We start from the raw sequence: 15,148 nt of genomic DNA on the forward strand, positions 1-15,148 counted from the left end.
TCCTTCTCAAACCTAAACGTATGCCTTCATAACCAAATATTGCCGATACCGCAAAGCAAAGAAGCAGGCTCCATACAGAACTGAGACATTATTTACTCAAAGGGATAACTATAGGCAACCAAAAAGTATTTTCTGCTCTCTTTGCGATGGAAAATAAATAATCTCCACTGTATTCATTGCTTTTTGGCTTTTTTAAAATAAAGTTTGACTGTCAAGATGAAAAGACTGGAGAATGTAACCAGAAGGCTGTGGGAAGTGATTATTCCCATTTGTTCAGAACTGTGGTATGTGGAGCACTAAATTCAGTTTTGGGCTCATCAGTATATGAAAGCCTTGAAATACTGGAGTTCAGTGGTAAACAAAAAAGATCACAGAGCCATAGAAATATTGGAAGAGATTTTTGAGATCAATCAAGATGACTGGAGCTGGAGCATGTGATGTACAAGGAGAGACTGAGAAAAAAGGGTTTGTAGACTTGAAGAAGGGAAGGCTAAGGGGAGGTCTTATATCTGTCTTCAGCTACTTATGTGGAGACTAGAGAGAAAAGAGGGGTGTGCAGTGACAGAATAAGAGACAACAAAGACAAGTTGTAATAAAAGAAATTCTATTTAGAAATAAGAAAGGAATTTTTCACCATGAGTGTGAACACTGGAGCAGATTTCTCAGAGATGCTGTGATATCTCCATCCTGGAAGATACTCAAAACTGGACTGAAAGGCCCTGAAAATCTGCTCTAAGGTCACCCTTATTTTAGCAAGGGTTGGACCAGATAGCCTCCAGAAGTCCCTTCAAACCCTTGGGTTGGACAAAATAGCCTCTAGAGGTCACTTCCAACCCTTTTTTTTAAGCAAGGGTTGGACCAGATAGGCTCCAGAGGCCCCTTCATACCTCAGCTCCTGCTCCACGATTCTACAATACGAGTGCAGTGTATATTGCATATGAGATGCTGCTAAATAAAAAGATTAAAAAAAAAAAAAAAAAAGAACTATACTGTGTTGAAAAGAAAAAATATTAAATGGAGAATATCAGCTTTAGTCAGAACCTAGATAATTTTTAAGAAGCTGTTGCACTCTGTCATATAAAACAAAATTAACACAGTCATGGTCTTTCCAGAGGAGCTTTCAGATAGCTTTAGATCCTTTTCCAAAAGCTGTACTGATACAGGTAGCTTATAGGGTTGTAGGCTGGGAAAACATAGATGGATAAAAGATGACCTCATTTTTAAAAATACATTGCATACCCATTCATCTGAATAATTTGATACCCTCTCTAAATTCTTGCCTGACTCTGTGATATTAATAGGAATAACCTGAGCAAGACCATGGGTATTCTGCCAATACTTTATGTGAACATTTGTAGATAAGGATGCTCTTCATGCGGCTTTGACATAGGCAGAGGCATAATAACAGGTCGTAAAGATGGCAGGAGCAAAGGAAAAGAGTATTTCAGGGCACTAATTATATACAAACACCTGCACGTTCAGATGAAAATACACTGGTTTGTATAGAAAACTAAACCTTACAAAATGCTACTATGCCAAAATAATTTATTAATATTCAATGTTTCTACTTAAAGTGAATTTTAACAGCAAAAAGAAGAAAAAAACAAAGAATGCTTTTGTATGCTAGTAATCACAACAGGAAAGAGGATCCCTTTTAGTCCTTTGGAAGAATAATAATAAGAAGAAAGTAGTATGTCATTTTCAGATGATCAAAACTAGATAAAAAGTGAAACTCATTGAAAATTAAAATGACTAAAATGTTATAAAAAAAAGGAAAAAAAAAGAAAGACACAGTAAGCCAGCAATTATGTGTAGTATTTAAAAGTTTATATGGACTTGCTCTGTGTCAACATTCCTACTTTATAGTACTGAATCCTACTGTGATGTGCTGTGTTCTTCAGGTCACACCTTTCTTGCCATGCTTAATGACTTCTGCTCCACATTTATTCTACATTGAGCACTGGTTAGTAGTGGAATACCATCATTATTGTTGGAGAGTCTACAACAGTAAATCCCAGGATTGTAACTGTTATAAGTAGGTGTAGCAGGCTAACAGTGGGGAGGAAAAAAAAAAACAACCCGGGAATAATTAGAGTGCATTAAGTAAATAAGTGAGCAGTTATCTTTTGATTTTGACTGTTATTAGGAAATATAAGATCCATAAAGGAAGCAACTATTGTAAAAATAAATTACTTGGGTCTTTACCTCAAGTACTTGAACTTTAGAAACTTTTGAAGACTTGAAGAAAGGATTACACATGATCAGCTTCAGTGTTCAGTGCATCCCTGAAATAAGCTTTATTAAAAGCTTTGGCTCTTACTCAGCTCCCATGTCAATGGCAGTGTTCAAGCTTTTAGAGATCTTGGTTAGTCCTTTGGAGAGTTACCTGTATGCTCTCCTTTCTTCAGTGTGGAATGGAGAAGTTGTTGAGGGCTCACTGTTTTCCACCTCTTCAATTATCCCAGAGAAGAAGACAACATACAAACAACACCCAACCCCATATGATGAGATTCATTTGTGCCTTCATTGTCTTGCTAAATATTTCTCATAGCCAGCTCTAATAAATTGTAGTGTGGAGATGTATGTGTGTACCTCACTTTACAGGGAGAAAGATGGTGATGGAGTAGTATCATATGCTGAGAACTTAGCAATTGACCAGTAGCAGTAAGAAGAGCAGTATTTCAAAAGAGGCAGTGCTGCCTGGATAATGAAACCATCCATTTGGCCAGAAGCCTGTATGACCTCGTTTAGGTTCAGCTTGTTAGCCATCACGTTTTCCCAATGCCTGGGACAAAGTGAGTAATTTGATACACAGAGACCACAGATTTGGAAAGTCTTGTTTCTGAAGTCTTTGGCCTTTGGTAAGAACATAACTGCTATAACTAAAGTATCATTGCCTCTCTCTGCAGAATCTCTCAAACTAAATGCTGTATATTTTCCTGGCAAAAAAAAAAAAAAAAAAAAAAAAAAAGTGCTGTTTTGTGTGGTTCCCTACACTAAAACAGCAAGCCATTTTGGGGAAAAAAAAAAGTTTAAATACAGATGTGATAAGAGCAAAGGGAGGAAACAATCAAGGATATAGAGGCTATAGTCATTCTCCAGTGACTCCTGGAGACATGGAAAGAGTCACTCAACTTCTGTGTGTCTCAATTTCCCATCTGTAAAATGGGGTTAAAATACCTACCTCACAGGGGTGTTGTGAGGCTTTTTAAAATAATGTTTGTAAAGTGTTTTGAGATCCTTGGATGAAAGGTGCAATAAGAAATCAAATTATTCACTTTTTTAGTGCAATACAAAAGTGCACTTCTGTTGAGATGGCTAAAGGCTTCCAGTTCTTTACAGCTATTCCACATACTCTTCGCTATCATTTCCCTCCTGCCATTTGTTGTATCTGTTGGGAGTTAAAATGAAAAAAAAAATTGCAAAAAAGAATATCTAAATTACCATAGTATTGTGAAGATGAGGGCTAAAGTAATCTGATATTCTTTTTCAACTGCATTGCATATTCCTTGTCCATGCAACCCTAAAACTAGCAGAAAAAGGTTGTATGATAACTTTGCATGCTCTTCACCTAAACTGGCTAATTTACGGGTTTTTTGAGACAAATGCAGCCTCTTCATCAAATAAAAAAACCTGCAATTTGGATCAACAGTTAGTAATTTTATGTAGGGGTTACAGAAAGGGTTACTGTCCTACATGTTTTGCAGTCATTTAACGAACAGCCACTACACAGCACAGTGTAAAGGCAATTTCCGAGTTAAAGGTTAAATCTTAGGAATAACAGAAATGTGAAATGATAGCAAGATTAGATTCTACAGAGCTGAATCAAAAAGAAAGCAGGTAGGTTAATTTTGAGCTGCTAGGTTTACATGCTCTCTAATACACAAAGTAATTCGGGACTAAACATTTCAGTTTAATAAACAGGTGATACAGGTGCTTCACTCGAGCAGTTTCAGCATCCAGCACTCTGTTGTTTAAGAGATGGCATACTACACATAAATATCCTTTCCACTAAAAAAAATGAAAAGCAGACACAAGAAAAGACCAAAAAGTAAAAGAGGAGGAATGAAACTTGATTAAAATATTTTATTTTCCTGCCTCTGTCATCTGGGATTCATGCTTGACACTTTCTTCTCCTCTACCACTTTTTTTTTTTCTTCTTATTCTTCTTTTTAGGATTGAACGGGCAGGAGAACTGAAAAAGAATACAATCAACCAAACAGAATAAAAAATATTTAGGTACAGCTTTCACCCAGCTTCACCTACTCAAAAAGGAATTTACATGTCTTCCCTCATACAGTACGTGACTCCTATTTTGACTTTTCACTGTTGTGGAGGCAAAGGATAACACATTCCTCCCATTGGTGATTATTTACATGATTTTCATTCATGTAAAAACAAGCACAACCCCCTTTTTAAAAAAACAAACACTGAATCATTTCATGTTTCAAAGACTGACCCAGAATAGTCAAAGCATACCTGAACACATGCCTGGATGGCTTGAGAAAATAGGAGTTTTTTCTTGCTCTCAGTATTTTGATAGAGCTAGAATTGGACTGATTTCACCAGTGTTTGTAGATATATCATCTTAAACTTGAAGTCACTGGCAATTTTGTATCCAGAGCTCACTGCTTCTTTAATTACTTTGATGTTCCTTCTGCTACTTCTGACTGTCAGTTGTAGTCACCAAGTAAGCACCCATAGAATAGAATCATAGAATCAAGAAAGCTGGAAGAGACCTCAAAGATCATCGAGTCCAACCTGTCACCCTAAACCTCATGACTATCTAAACCGTGGCACCCATGAAAGCAGCAATTCCTACTGACCTATCTTCTTGGCATGAGGTTTTCCTTAATATTTAAATTAATGTGGGATTTGTTTGTACATTTCACTTTAGGAAATTACTATTAGTGTATTTTAAAAATTGCTTTTCAAATAGCAGAAACTAATTATCTGATAATCTTTACCTGCTGACTTCTACGTAGTCATTCCAGATGAATTTTTTCCCAATAGAAGTACAAGTGACATCCCTTACTTTTACACTAAAAATCTGATATTCTGATATACTTAATTATTAGAGGGGACAGAAATGTAAATCTGAATTATTATTATTATTATCTTGAGAACAAAAGCAACTAAACTAACCCCATATTTGAAGAAAATAGGTAGCCCAGTATTGACCTGGAATATCATGTCATGGAAAAATACCATGCATCCTTCCCTGTTAATTATCTTCCTGCTGTATTCAAAGTTGATAATATATAATATTTTACCATTAGAGCATTTATTTTTTTCCCTAGACATAGCCTAGTCATCTACCAGTTCTGCTCCTTAACTACAGCCTACTATCATCCCAGGATCCCCAACCACTGTGTGGAAGAAATGCTATCTTGTGGCTGAAATATTAATTATTGTGCTGTTGAGCTTTGTATTTCAAACTTTCAAACTCTGATTTATTATCTTGTCCACTGACATAAAAATTATTTAAAACAAAAATCATTTCCTATCATCAAAATGTCAGTGTACAAGCCATCTACTACCTGAAATTTCCCACTTTTATTTGTTTAACCCAAAAGATAAAAGTCACACTCTAGAAAATGCTGCATGTTTAGGTTTAAAATACATTTGAGTTGTAAAGATGCTATCAGAAGTTAATGGACTACCTCTTGAGCAGGTGTTAATTGCCCTAGCTCTACTGATGTCTCTCAATTTGCACCACCTGTAAAACTGGCCTCACATGGCAGTGTAAAGAAGGATGTAGGAACTTTCTTTTCCAGTTGTAATGCAAAACATTTAAATAACACCTGAGCAGCAGATTACCAAAATGTAACTTATGAGATGTTCATTAGCAGATCATGATAAATGTATGTGTGTTTTAAGAGTGGGTCGAAGAATGACATAATTTCTGAGTGAGCAGGAGATACCAGAAAATGGTATCTGGATGATATTCCTCTGACCAAATATGGATATCTTTAAGGTAGGCATCTAGTCTGAGTCCCTTTGAGGAGAAACAGGCACTTCTATTAGTCATCTTACTCCCAAGAAGATATCTTCACCACATAAGGTGGCCTTTATCCTTAAAGTTTCTGCTTCTCTCACTAAGGACAGGAGCATCCAATAGTTTACTCAGCCTTAGATGTCTGCACTGCTTATGCCTAAAGTTGGGAGAGATGAATCACCCTCAGGGCCTCACATTGACTCCATTTTAACAAGTTGTCCCTCTGTTGTTCAGGAGTGACTGGACCAAAGCTAAGTGAATCATGGTAACTCTGCACCATTATGTCACAACACGCAGGACAATAGACAACAGCCCTATCATACATGACCAAATAATTTGGGCTTGTATATTTACTTAAAATTCTGTTGTGCATATAACTGCTTCTATCTTCCTTTCATGTAATAACTCTCTTAAGATTCTTACTTCTCCACAGTTTGTCCAGTTAAACTGAGAGATTTTGATTTCTACTGATGGATTCACTAAGTCAAATGCCATTGTGATCTTTGTGTGTTGGCTATGTAGTGTTAATGGTGTGAATGGTGTTACAAAAGTAACAATTTCTTGCTTGCTGATATATTCTTTATCTTTTGGTGAATGGCATTCATCAGTAAGAGAATAAATCCACTAATACTCACTCCTTCGCCACCTACCATATTTACAGGGAATACAGGAGTGAAAACAAGTAGGAAACATAGGCAATTATGTTATATGAGTAATATGATTGTAATAAATCCCATCAAATATAGAAGTGAAAGGAGAAATACAAGTATTTATGCCATACTTCTTAGCAGTAGCAGTAATTAGCATTTTGATTGCCTTGTTCTTACTGGTTCCGTGAAAGAAATTAATGTGAAAAGCACATAAACAAAAATAGCCTTATGGGCTATAAAGGAATTCTCTTCACATGGGCCTTAGTGCTATAGAATTGCTGTGTGATTAACAGTATTTGACATGCAGTTTGTTTTCTGTCCGTGCGATTGCAACAACAGTTCCAATTGTAGCCACTTTTTTCTTTTCTTTTCCTTTTTCTTTCTTTCTTTGTTTCTTTCTTTGTTTCTGTTTTTTATGCAGAAGACCATCAAATGAATTGTCACAATACTCGAATAATGCAAGACACAGAAAAAGACGATAACAATAATGATGAGTATGATAATTACGATGAACTGGTGGCCAAGTCATTGTTAAATCTTGGCAAAATTGCAGAGGATGCAGCATACAGAGCCAGGACAGAATCAGAAATGAACAGCAATACATCTAATAGTCTGGAAGATGATAGTGACAAAAATGAAAATATTGGTCGGAAAAGTGAGCTGAGTTTAGATTTAGACAGTGATGTTGTTAGGGAAACAGTGGACTCCCTTAAATTATTAGCACAAGGACATGGTGTAGTGCTTTCAGAAAACATTAATGACAGAAATTATGCAGACAGTACTTCACAGCAAGATAATAGGAACATGAACTTTGTAATGTTAGGGAAGCCTGTGAACAATGGACTTGCAGAAAAAATGGTGGAGGAGAGTGATGAAGAGGTGTGTCTCAGCAGTTTGGAGTGCTTAAGGAACCAATGTTTTGATCTGGCTAGGAAACTCAGTGAGACAAACCCACAGGAAAGAAATCAACAGCAAAACATGAACACTCGTCAGCATGTCAGGCAAGAAGATGACTTCCAAGGAAGAACACCAGACCGGAATTACTCTGATATGATGAACTTAATGAGACTTGAAGAACAGTTGAGCCCCAGATCTAGGACTTTTTCTAGCTGTGCAAAGGAGGATGGTTGTCACGAAAGAGACGATGATACCACCTCAATTACTTCAGATAGGTCTGAAGAAGTGTTTGATATGACAAAAGGTAACTTAACCCTGCTTGAGAAAGCAATTGCTTTGGAAACTGAGAGAGCAAAAGCCATGAGAGAAAAAATGGCAGTGGAAGCTGGAAGGAGGGATAATATGAGATCATTTGAGGAACAGTCTCCAAGACACCTTTCTGGAGATGACAGGAAGCCTAAACCCAGTGACGGCCATGTCAAAAAGCCATATTATGGTAAAGGTAATATTTCTATATACCATATGTTATGTCATGAGAAAGTGTGAGCGAACGTGTTAAGTTTTGCCTAGATTTCTGAAATGAAGTTACTAATTCCACAAAATGGGAATGTTATTTAAATTTCAGTAATATGACATGACTGTAAAATAACATCGTGCTGCAATTATGAAATAAAAGCATTCACTCTTCAGTGTTAGAAATATATACAGTGTTTCAGTGAATATCTGTTGGCTAAATTAAAAAAATAAACAACTTTTCAGGGAAACAAAACAAATAAGAGATCATGTTGAAAGAGGCAAAGATTTTTCTTAACTTTTTAATCTATTTTATGGCAAAAATTAAACAACAATGAAGAGAATTACGTAGCAAACTATATTGGAGAGTGGGGGTTTATGTCACAGGTAGTCAATCAGCTATGGAGTACATACTTTACAGATTCGATTGGGTAGGTGGCATCATGACTTATAAAATTATCATCAAATGACAGTTATTGATGAAGCCTCTCCCATCTAAAATGTAGAATTGCCTGATAGAAATTGAACAGTACCAGAATGAACGATAACATAAGATAGGGGCAGTGACTGCACATTAATTATTTTAAGTTAGTAAGGTAATGGAAACCATTTGCTATGCAAGGCATGGTGTGGCCTGAGCTGAGATCAATAGCAATTTCTTTCTTATGTGCATTCCACTTCACTGGTTTCATTCCATTGTGGAAACAGTTAAGGTGCTGCCTTTACCATAATTCAACAATAATGAAAAAAAAAAAGACAAAAAAAAAACAGACTAAAGGTTATCTTTAGAATATTTTTTTAATTTATGGGATTATCACGGTGATGGTGTATTTATATTACCACACCCCTCTAATATGTCTACATCTGTACATGTAGGGCTGTGTTTTATAAAGTGTTCAATACCTCCTGAGACTCATTGAACACCCCTGATTCCCATTGACTTTAGTGGAAGTTGAGCAGGTAGCATTTCTTGGGAGATGCTTAAGCAGGGATGGGGTTCATCTTATATTTGTCATAAAAATATTTGGTTTCCTTTTCTACAACTGAGGTGGTGGGCATTTTTCTCCTTTTCCTAAATCCCTGTTTTGAAAAAGCCATACCTTATGATCTGCCTGTGGCATGCAGGTAGGCAAACAACATCTTGGTCCAAGAAAGGTTTTGATCTTTTTTCACATGCCTTAAAGTAATGACCAGTCTATTAGAAAAGCGTGGAAATTACTGATATCAAACACTCTTCTGCAATGGATTTTAGTGAAGTTTTGTTTGTTTTAAACACAAGTATATGGTTCAGTGAGTGTTGTAGTAAGTTTGGGTATTTGTGGAAGACAACTTTAGTTAGTGTATTCCAGCATAGCCACGTGGATATTGTGCTAAATGTTCTTTGCATATGCCCTGTTTCCCTGTATGACCATTTCCCTTTGGATATATCTTTAATAAAACCACAGAAAACATGGCAAACCCATATTAATTTTTGAAGAGCTTTTTAACTCTGGTTGTTGTCAAGCCTTTCCAGTCTATGTATGCCTGGGAAAGCATTTATCTATGTAGATCTGCTGCCTCCAAAAAGACCATATAATTTCTGATGGTAACAAAAGTACAGACTTCCAATTTCAGTAAATTCTAGAGCACCTTTGAACCATTCTGTCTTTTGGAAGCTGCAGGCTGAATTGATAATAGCTCCATACACTAGCCAGCGACTAAATATTGTGGTTGTTTGGACCAAGAAACTTTGTGGAGTAGATCATTCTTTGCTTTTTTAATAAAGAAATTAAAAAAGTATTACTTCCTTATTTTAAAAACATAGGAAATGTTTTGGTATTTGTTGAAAGAGGAGGCTTTGAGTAAGACAATATCATTTGCTCTCCACTCACACATCTTCCAAATACTGCTGGAATAGATACCCACAGAGATGTAAAGTGGGAACTTTTTGGGGGACATAAGTTTGCAGTGAGAACCACCTCCTGGCTTCAGGAGTTCTGCTTTCAGAGACTGATAAAACAATTCTTAAGGGACCACTAGCGATTCTCCCTGCTGCTGTTTAAAGCCTTCTAAATAGTTTCTTCTGAAACTTATGATTGTTAAAACTGTTTGAGTCTTCTGACAGCCTTCACTCAGGCAATGCTTCCATTGTGACAAAGAGGAAGGGAAGATTACAGAATTAACTAAAACTGCAACATTTCTCCCAATTAGCAGGAAAGGCTTTACCAAAGAGTATCCAGTGTTTTGTTTGAAGGTGTGGGAAGTTTAGTCAAATGTCTTCCATTAAAAGCAATGGGAAATTGTGCAAGTACAATTTTATGCAAGTTTCAAAATCATTAAGAATAGTGTACAGCATCTTTTCTGATTCATTAGACCATAAAGGCTCTAAAGGATCTAATATGTGCTATAACTACATAGCATAAACTTGAATACAGAGGAGGACTTGCTTGACGCTGTTGGAAACATCTCGATCCTCAGCTCTAAATTAGAATATCTTCACTGACTTTGGTGGAGTCCTGACAAAATGGACTTTCTAAAGTTCCTTTAGCTTGAAATCTCTAAAAAGCCATTATGGTCTATTAATCATCTACATTTTTTGCAGTCCTTGAATATTATTATATTTACATAATTTGTATGTCATTTACATTACTTATTCACTTATCTAATAATTTTACACATCCCAAAGTACTTGACTTGAAGAATTGCTTAGAGTTGTGTATGTATGTAGCTGTGGGCTTGCTGGTCTAGTGGTCTCAGCACAGGCCTATCTGCAGGAATTCAAACCCCTCTTCTGACATATGCTCCTTCTGTGGCCTTGGGTTTAACTTCTTGATCTCTTTGCTTCGATTTCCTGACATATAAGATTACAGTCTTTCCAGGGGTGTTGTGATAACTGTAGAACACTTTGGAGGTAGATTTGTATGTGTATTCATTGTTAAAGAGCATGAAAAAAGAACTGGGTTCTGCAGTCAACATGCAAGTACAGTAAACCAGAACTTACACAATTGGGGATTCCATTTGCAAAAGACAAGGTTTGAATTTATTCTTAAAATTTAAGAATGGATTTAACATGTGGAGAGTCATTATGATGAGATGAAAAATTTCTCTAAAATGTAGGTGTTTTGGAAGAACCTGGAATGTAAAAGTGTGTTTATATACAAAAGTTACCAGAGGGAAATCAAAGAAAAACAACTTGCTAACTGAATGTAAATTTTGGATTATATTGATTCATGCTGGGGAAAAAAAAAAACAAAACCAGGTTGTATGTGAAGTTTTGCAAGTATTGAAACTTCTTTTGATTGTGCTGAGGATTGCATTTGTGGAAGCCAGGATGGAATCTAATGTAAGAAAGACTTGATGGAAAAGAAGTAGCAAAATCTTATTTTCCAGAGACAAAAGCATAATTACTGAAGCAGAGTAATGACTGGAACAGCATAAAATACTTAAATGAGTATAGCTCTGCTTGGGTACTGAAAGGAGGATGCGCTAAAAAAATGGAAGGGGGATGTTGGTTGTTCTTGAGCCAAAATGGTAGCAGTTAGAGGATGCTGAATTTTGTTCTTTGGCACTAATATGAAAATCAACAATAGTCTCCAAAATCTGGCAACTGTGGTCAAGATGGTAGGATGTAATTTCTATCATGTGCTGGGCTGGAAGGATAAAGGGTAAGGATGGTCTGTTACAAATGCTCTGTTAAAGGAAATAAGCTGATGAAGTATGTGAGAAAGTTCTAGTTCAGGATTAATCTTGTCAGTAGTTTCATTATTGGTGGAACCCTTTATTTTGTTGAAAAGATGTCCATTTAGACTTTTCATTGATTTGTAGACAGAAGATCCAACAAGATTCTAAAAGATCATTAACCTTTTAAGCATATGAATATTCAATCACTATACATGCCTGTTTTAATGCCCCAAATTTACAGAGCAAGTGATGTTTTAATTAATCCTGATTACAATGTTTACCCCACTGTAATTTTTTTAAGAGAAAGGAATATTTACATAATTTCTCCCATTTCATAAGGAATTTAAAGAAAACAAGAATCATCTCTTCAGTGAGCCTTGGAAAAGGGATTTATTTGTGCTTAATCTTTGAAATGTTATCCTTAAAGAGTTCAGTTTGGTATTCTCAGGGCATTGACCTTAATACATCTGGCAAATAGGAGTGTAAAGAAGGGAAACTCCAACTAAACAGTTTTCAAACGACCTTACACCCTTGTGCTGATGCTTGTCAGCAGAATACAGATTGACAGTGGTATGGCTTTGCTCTAAAAAGGTCACTTTCCAATCACTGTGAATGGATATTGTTGTGATCATAGGAACCCACAGTCTGAAAAGAAGATGACGGGATAAAAGGGACAACAGAACTGTTTAAGAAATTAGAAGGGTTGGTTTTCTTTTCTTCTAGTTTTTGTAAGAACATTTACCAAAGAGTAAATGACATGATTAAATGAACCTTCTTACAGAAATGTGAAAAGCCTCATTCACTTGACACATTTGTTGTAAATTATAGATCCCTCAAGAACAGAAAAGAAAGAAAGCAAATGTCCTACCCCTGGGTGTGATGGAACTGGCCATGTAACGGGGCTTTACCCCCATCACCGCAGTTTGTCAGGATGCCCACACAAAGATAGGGTCCCTCCAGAAAGTAAGTTCACATTGTTTCATGGAAAACGGGGATAAAACTACAAAGATTTTTCTAGCATGCTTTTGAAACCTTTTTATTTTTATTTTTAAAATTTATTTCATTTTTCAGTATGGTTTGTCTCAACTTAGTCAACTGTTCTGTGTTATACCTTTTCCTTTATTCCATCATTTCCATTCTCTACTAACTTTTACACTAAAAGAATGACTTTTAAAGCTGTATTCTTTGATTTTAAGAATCCTAGGTTATTTTTAAATAGATGTGTTCAGCAGAGAAAAAAATTGCCACAATATGTGCAGTGCTTTTACTTCTGCATGCTGATGTTGCATCAACTGCTCCTGTTACACAACTCAGGCTTTTGAGCACATGTCCCCTTAAAGTCACATAGGTGGAATTTCCTGCCACGTCAGAGGATTCCCTCCAATGGAAGTTCACCCATTTGAGCTCACAAATGTTCATTTGAAGTCAGGGGGCTCCTTTTCTGGAAGTCTTTTCCTTGGCTGGTGGAATCAGCTGATTGCTCTAATCTGAGTTATGCCAGGAGAGCATGTAGCTAAGATCCATTTCTCTTTTACGCCAATTTTTAAATGGAGTTATTCCACTGAAGCCTGTGGATCTAAAATCCCTGTTGTCCATCAGCTCTTACAAAACCTAACCCCAATGGATTTATGGCAGCCTAAAGAGAACATGATAAAGGGCTGAAACGGTCTCCAGTTTTCAAAGGAAAGTAGATTCTGAAGGATCAATCTCAGAAACAGATTAGCACACAAGAATAGCAGACATAAAAATTCTCAACTTTCAGGGTAGCATGGCTTCTTCCAGAAGTAAAGTAATGAGGAAGTGCTTTAGGAAACTTTGCTGTAACTTGGTCAGTTTCTGAATGCAATAGAACAAATAGAGTAATTTCTTTGCTTTGCAAGATCCTACAATTTTCTGAAACACACACATTTATTTGGTTGCTCAAAGTTCTCTCATTTTTATAAATGGTAAATAAAAAGCTTTTTAGAAGACTTTGTAAATCAAAGAAGAATATAGCTTTAAACTGTTTGCATGCTCTTGTTCCTACTAAAATGAAAAAGGTGAGCTCATCTTTTTATTTTTTCCTGTGATGTTGGCCTTGTGAAGCATGTTTCAAGAACAGCTTTCAATAGTAGGAATTTCAGAGTAAAGCTTTCGCATCTATACATAATTTAGTACACTGATGATGGGGTGATGATGATGGTTATCTTTTAATCAGTATACATGGTTTAATTCTCACATCTCTGAACAGCTTTTATTCAGTTCTTAACTCAGTCAAGGAATTCACTTATTTTATTAGAGCTTGTTTTTGGGCTTTGTTTTTTGTTTGTTGTTTTTTATTTTTGAGTGAGAACTAAATACAGGCTTCCAGACTACTACTTTTATGGGAAAACCAGAACTTTTGCAAGGGCTGGATGATCTTTATCCATAAAGTGATGTTCTGCCATCCAGCTCCGAGACATGAATTCAGCTATGTCTCACATCCCACAAAACACTTTAACGTTACCAAAGAAATTCTTGATAACTTGACAGTTCATAGCATGAGCTTCATGATTTAGAGGAATAATGCTCTGAGTGGCCTTGGAAGTTTTCCATCCAGCTTGCAGTGGATGCAGATGTAAATCAGTTTACTTGCTTAAGCTTGTACCACTTACTTCTTTTTTACCTAGTTTTTTGTTTTATTTTTTATCTTTTTTTTTTTTATCTTGCCATCTCTCAGTTTCAGAGTGCTTATTTTTAGTTTTCAGTCTTTTTAAAAAAGGATTTCTATCCATTACAATTTTCACATCCATAGTAAATGCAAGTACAAATTAAAGGACCAATTCTGCTCATCATATAGATAGGAGTATCTATGTGGAAGTGGGCAGAAATGACTCCTAGCTCAACTGGGCTGTCTTAGGGTTCAATTCAGTTCAAGGTTGTACTGAGGTGTATTTCAAATGTATTCTGAACACATACATTCCTGAAAGATATTTTTTTTTTAGTCAGTAATTTTGAATTGATGGTTGCTAGCTCACCCTTTACTGTGGAGCTGAACTTTGCTCAGTGTTTTCGTATGAAGATGTTGGAAGTCTTCTGCTTCACTGTTGCAGTAGAGATGCATTTGTTTATAGGTTCTCTAACTTTCATAACTTTCACTGTTGCCCTGTGTTAATGAGCATAGGATCACAATACTTCCTTCATCAGGCTTTATTGGCTATGTGTGTCACGTGTATTTTGAGGAATGCTGGTTGTTAATGAATCCTGCTTTGTTTTAAAATGGTTTCATATATACTGGGATTTGATTTTTTTTTTCTTGTTTTCATACTCTGCTGTTTTCTCTTACTCTCCTTGTCAAGTTCTTGCCATGCATGAAAATGTTCTTAAGTGTCCTACACCAGGCTGCACAGGCCGGGGCCACGTAAATAGCAACAGGAATTCCCACCGAAGGTAAGGATGCCATCGCTGGACG

General features: G+C 36.2%; 1 protein-coding gene across 4 annotated transcripts in view; it reads left to right on the plus strand.

The window, feature by feature from the left end:
* The window catches only part of MYT1L (myelin transcription factor 1 like), a 131,692-nt gene that overhangs the window by 46,209 nt on the left and 70,335 nt on the right, over window positions 1–15,148 (plus strand). For 3 of the 4 annotated variants that reach the window (XM_054383856.1, XM_054383857.1, XM_054383855.1), the window contains exons 5-7: window positions 7,070–8,041; window positions 12,547–12,681; window positions 15,036–15,126. In XM_054383856.1, the coding sequence (XP_054239831.1) occupies window positions 7,070–8,041; window positions 12,547–12,681; window positions 15,036–15,126 (1,198 nt within the window). Of the gene's footprint in view, window positions 1–7,069; window positions 8,048–12,546; window positions 12,682–15,035; window positions 15,127–15,148 lie in introns of all 4 variants that reach the window. The other variant, XM_054383854.1, reaches the window with a different exon arrangement.

The sequence above is a fragment of the Indicator indicator genome, chromosome 9 (genome assembly GCF_027791375.1).
Source record: "Indicator indicator isolate 239-I01 chromosome 9, UM_Iind_1.1, whole genome shotgun sequence".
NCBI lineage: Eukaryota > Metazoa > Chordata > Aves > Piciformes > Indicatoridae > Indicator > Indicator indicator.